Source organism: Sinocyclocheilus anshuiensis, unplaced genomic scaffold (genome assembly GCF_001515605.1).
Source record: "Sinocyclocheilus anshuiensis isolate Anshui unplaced genomic scaffold, SAMN03320099.WGS_v1.1 scaffold1066, whole genome shotgun sequence".
NCBI lineage: Eukaryota > Metazoa > Chordata > Actinopteri > Cypriniformes > Cyprinidae > Sinocyclocheilus > Sinocyclocheilus anshuiensis.
The window spans coordinates 147,567-153,279 of NW_015540890.1; the positions used below are offsets into that span (position 1 = coordinate 147,567).

General features: G+C 35.5%; 1 protein-coding gene across 1 annotated transcript; it reads right to left on the reverse strand.

Annotated features, from left to right (window-relative positions):
• Positions 1 to 979: 979 nt before the first annotated feature.
• LOC107688799 (zinc-binding protein A33-like) lies at positions 980 to 3,477 on the reverse strand. The gene is made up of 6 exons (XM_016486569.1): positions 3,049 to 3,477; positions 2,708 to 2,803; positions 2,376 to 2,606; positions 2,200 to 2,222; positions 1,998 to 2,116; positions 980 to 1,719 (listed from the first exon to the last, which is right to left on the reverse strand). The coding sequence occupies exons 1-6, from the start codon at positions 3,442 to 3,444 to the stop codon at positions 1,175 to 1,177; spliced, it is 1,410 nt and encodes a 469-aa protein (XP_016342055.1). The 5' UTR covers positions 3,445 to 3,477; the 3' UTR covers positions 980 to 1,174.
• Positions 3,478 to 5,713: the final 2,236 nt, after the last annotated feature.

The following is a 5,713-nucleotide window of genomic DNA, read 5'->3' on the forward strand; positions in this document are numbered from 1 at the left end:
TACTAAACATGGTAGGATTACATATAGGTATGATGACAGAAATGAGTGGTTCCATCATAAGCCTGCATAAAACAGTATAAAATCTCAAAGACAACATACACAATGACCTGAAAGATATGTGTGTTCATTCAAAGAAAGGTTTTCCTATGAATTAATTAGAGAACAGTCCATTTCTCTGGGCATTATGTGTCTTTCCTATAAGGAAAATGAGTGAGTTTCTTTGCCCACATTCCTTTGGGCAATAAAACCAGTGATATCAGCATTGGTTGCCATGGAACCAGCGACCTGTTCTGCCGTTCTGAGGTGTTAGATGCGTTTCGGGGGAAGGGTCCATAGACCCTCATAATTTGCCCTTTGTTTAGGTGAGGGGGTGTTAGATATTATTTGTTAAATATAACAAAAAGTTGTGTCTGATTGGTCCAAATGCTACATAACACAACAAATAAAAACAAAACTTACAACATTACAAAATAAACAACACAAGCTTTATATGCACTGTAGAAACACAGTATGATGCTGTTTGTTTACAAGAATATTTCTGAGAGTGCAGTTTGATACAAGAGAAGTCCCGCTGTGGAATTACTGTGAACGTAATGCAATTATTAATATATTGTAATTTTACACATTGTAGTCTGTAACACACACAGAGTGCATTTGCCTGAGGTTCTGGAGGTCTAGTGCAGAGTTCAACTCCTGTAATCAAACAGTTATAATAATCTACTCTAGACATTCAGCTTTACTGGAACATTACAGGCAGGTGTGTTGGAGCCAGGCTTTTGATCTGATTCTGTTTGGATCCTCTACTCAGTTGTCACTCCCCTACGCTACAATCACATTCATATTTGAGTGTGACGCCAATCAAAATCAATCAAATCCAAAAATCAATCAAAATCCAGTCAACAACAGCTGAATAGAACCAAGACCTGCCCTATATATATTTTCTTTTTTGATAATATAATGAAAAAATGTAGCGCAGGGCAGGTCAATACACAGAAAGAAAATCTATTGCTACTTCTGTTTGTTTGTTTGTTTGTTTTTTACCTAAAAATATAATTTCATATATTTTCAGATATGTGTTGTTTAATATCCATTAGTTACCATAATAACCATAAAATGCAAAACAATGAAAACAACAAATTCTTGTACCTTAATTTATCTAAAAGCAGAATGAGATTTAACTGTGATTTTCTGTTGTTACAATCAGTTTAACTGGTAAGATCCTCAGAGGGGAAGTTTTGCAGTAGTTATATAAGAATGGGAAGACAGTTTCTGTGAAGGTTGTTGTGAATGAGCAGAGACAGATGTTAGTTAGAGGATCAGAGAAGGACACCTTTCCTCTGTCACAGTCCAGCTGAACTCTCACACGCTGCAGCTTCTCTTTAACTGTGAAGACAGTCAAAGGTTGATCTGGTGATTGTGAGCTGTATTTACTGTTCATGTACTGCACAAGACAGACATTAGTGTTAAAGAAAACCTCTCCCTTCCTTTGGTTTGATGCTGTGGTTATTCCAACACTCCAGTTAGTATTGTCTCCAACCTCCACATCCCAGCAGTGTGTTCCTGAGTTAAAGCCCTCAGAACCCAGAACACATAGATACTTGTCAAACCTCTCTGGATTAGCAGGAAGATGTTGACGTAAATCACTGTACGACACACTGGTCAAATCAGAAGAGAGTGTGAGCCGAGGATGTGCTGTGTTTGGATCTAGAGTCAATGGAGCTGCAAAGAGAATTAAATCAGATGAGAGGATATGATGGTATATTAGAAATACAAACCTATTTACATAAACAAACACCACGAGAAATATACTGTGTTTTGTAGTCATTATGAGTTTGCAGTATGATCCGATGATCTTATGAAATACAGTTCAGATTCATTTCAAATTCATAGAACTTAAAGTGAATATTAGATGTATTTCTATCAAATGTTGATCTGTCTGTCTTTGATTCTTAACTATTTAATCTTTTGTACTGGTGTCAGATTTTCTGGAGACTCACTGTGTTGGAGAGTTTCCTGCATCTTCTTCCAGACTCTGAACCGCAGGTCACTCAAGTAATGCGACACATGAATCAAAGCTCCAGAACTGATCTGTGGATCCGGCTGTGAGATCTGGACTCTGGAAGAACATTCAGGAGTCAGAACTGCAGTGGATTTGAGTTCAGATCCACTGAGAGAAGAAACACCAGCAGCTCAACTTACCTTTCCATCGTGATGCTAAAGTTCTGGAAAATATAGAGTTTGAAAAACATTTTAATATCTCATCAAACACTCATAACAGTTCATTTTCTCTCTTTACAAATTAAGAGTTTGATCATTGGTTGGGTAATTGGTGAGTTGTTTTGGGCACAAACAATGAAGCTAAATTCAGTTGTCACCTTCAGAAAGCAGGCATCGCTGGCTTTCATCATCTCCTCCGTGTCTTTGATTGTGTGTGAAAGAGCTGAGATGTGTCTGTTCATCTCCTCCAGCTTCTCCTTCATCATCTGCTGCTTCTGCTCCTCTTCCTCCCTCAGTGCAGTGATTGTAGCTTCTTCTTCATCTCTGAGAAACTGATGAAGCTTCTCAAACTCCTCTTTAATCTGACGCTCTGTGTGCTCAGCTTGAGACTGAAATCACATCACATTCACTTCAGTCAGCTCTGTATTAACACTCACTCCATTAATGTCCATCATAATCTCTGTTAATGTTTGACTCTCGATATCCTCACCTTGATGTGTTGAACCGTTTTATCACACTTTGCTTTCATTTTCTTTGTATGTTTGAGCTTGTTTTGTAAAGATGTCAGTGCTGTATTCAGTTCCTCCTACAAGTTAAAATGGAAATCTGTTAAACTTAAGTAGTTAAGGGCTTTAGTATGTTTGGAAGTTTTCATAGTTTTTGTCAATTGTATGACGTATGATCATTCTCATTAAGTAGTGCCATTTGTGCCTGAAATTTGCAGGACATATATTTTTTTTAATTATTTAACTTGTAAAGGATAAACATATACAAATATTACTAGCAAAGCACTGCTTAGCATATGAAATGAAAGCCAATTTCTGATCATACCTTGTGAGATGGAAGCACTTCACTGATGGGTCTGAATGTGTGATTGACATGTTTCTCTGAGTCTCTGCACACTAAACACACCGGCTGTTTGTCCTCCAGACAGAAGAGTTTGAGTTTCTCACTGTGTAAACTGCAGATCTCCTCAGATCCTGATGAGCGCCTCTCGTTTCGCTCCTTTATCAGTGAATCACACAAGTTTTTTAACGCTAGATTACGTGGAGGCAGGCCTTTTGACGATCTTCTTCTGCAGACAGGACACTCCTGAGTCTTCTTGGTTCTCCAGAACTGTTGAAGACACTCTTTACAAAAACTGTGACTGCAGGACAGAAGAACAGGATCCTGGAAGATTTCACAGCAAATGGGACAAGAAAGCTCTTCCACAGATTTGGAATCCATTTCCTCTTCTTGTAAAAGCTGCAACAATCTACAATTTACTTTCACTTGCTGACTTTGAAAAGTAAATAACAATTACAACCAAAATCAAATCTATTCTGTTCAATACACTTCTCCAAAATCCTCATTTACAGTGTAATCCTCTGATCTCCAAAACACTGACTCTTTAGCCTTCAGTAAGATATTGGAGAAATCATAAGACTAGTCACTTCCTGGTAGGGTAAAGGTTAAAGATAAAGAAGAGTGGAGTTTTTTATGTTTTTTGAGCTTCTGAACAGAGACTGAGTTGAACTTTATTTGTGCTTTCATCCACCGGACTCAATTAACTGATAATCGAACTACCTCGCTGAACAAAAACCCCAATAGAAACCTTTACAGAATTTGTAATGGTTTTACTGGTTATAATAGCAATTGTATTGGTTCTAATGCTGTGTCTGTTGGTCTCTACTGGTAATTAGTTGCATTCGGTTGGTGTCTTGATAAAACCACTAAATCCTAACGGAATATGTTTCAAAACACACTACAGAAAACAGTTTTTTAATGGTTTTAATGGTTAAAAGTTGATGATTTGTAATGTTTGTAATGGTATTTGTAGTGGAAACCATTCGAATTTCTGTGATGGTTTCTATTGTTTTTTTTTCAGCATGTGAATGTATTTTTTTAATAGCAGGAAAGAGAAATAACCTGTCAGTAGCAGCACAATAATTAAACAACAACAACTATCTAGTTTTATGTTTCTAATATTCTATCAGAAACAGTTTCAATGAAACACTAGGGGAAGGGAATTGCAGCCAATAGATTTATAAACCAATCGATATAAATCTGTTATTGTTAACATTGACTCTTGTGTGCAGAACTGATTCAAATGCAACACTGGCTTTTAAAAACAACAACAACAACAACAACATCTAATGCTGTGTCTGTTGGTCTCTACTGGTAATTAGTTGCATTCGGTTGGTGTCTTGATAAAACCACTAAATCCTAACGGAATATGTTTCAAAACACACTACAGAAAACAGTTTTTTAATGGTTTTAATGGTTAAAAGTTGATGATTTGTAATGTTTGTAATGGTATTTGTAGTGGAAACCATTAGAATTTCTGTGATGGTTTCTATTGTTTTTTTTTCAGCATGTGAATGTATTTTGTTAATAGCAGGAAAGAGAAATACCCTGTTAGTAGCAGCACAATAATTAAACAACAACAACTATCTAGTTTTATGTTTCTAATATTCTATCAGAAACAGTTTAAATGAAACACTAGGGGAAGGGAATTGCAGCCAATAGATTTATAAACCAATCGATATAAATCTGTTATTGTTAACATTGACTCTTGTGTGCAGAACTGATTCAAATGCAACACTGGCTTTTAAAAACAACAACAACAACAACAACAACAGGGTATTGTCAGTGTATTTTAAGACCCATTTTGTTAATGTAATCATAATTAAACATATCATAATAAAAATAATAATAATAAAAAAAAGATTGACACCAACACTGGCTTTTAAAAACAACAACAACAACAACAACAGGGTATTGTCGGTGTATTTTAAGACCCCTTTTGTTAATGTAATCATAATTGAACATATCATAAAAAAAAAGATTGACAAATGTATTGTTTGATGCGGCAGTTCTTTGTTGGGGTTTTACGGCAGAATGCATCCGAGCAGGGGCGTAGCCAGAACTTTTTTTCAGGGGTGGCCAGGTAAGACCCAGTGATTTTATTGGGCTGGCCACAAAAACAAAAATAAATAGAAAAACACATCTGACTGTGACCATGTTTTACATGTTCTGTTTTACAGACTGAAATTCTACAGAATTTATAGATTACAAATGTACACAGTGAATTTAGTTATTTCCAAAGTATACAAAAAAAAAAAACAATATATATGCTAATAATTTTCAGAATAAAATGACAAAAAGCCTAAAATCAGTAAATAAAAATCTTATTGGACTCTAATTAATCAAGTAACATTACAAAAAAGAAAAATGTTGCAAGATTACAGAAACATTAGGAAAGATATCTCAAACAACACGAAGCATGTAAAATAAGAAACTAGATATTTTCTGTGTCCAAATGCTAAATTAATAATTGGTCATGAAGTCATACTATCCCATGTCTTAAGAAAAATCTAAATGTTAGTACTAAATCTCTGAACTCTGACAGGTGAAAATGCACTTTATTTACCAAGAAAAAGCAAGTGCCTTGAGTCTTTGCATTACTTTACAGACAAATTGCAAACCCATTGCATTTCTAAACACTATGAGTTTA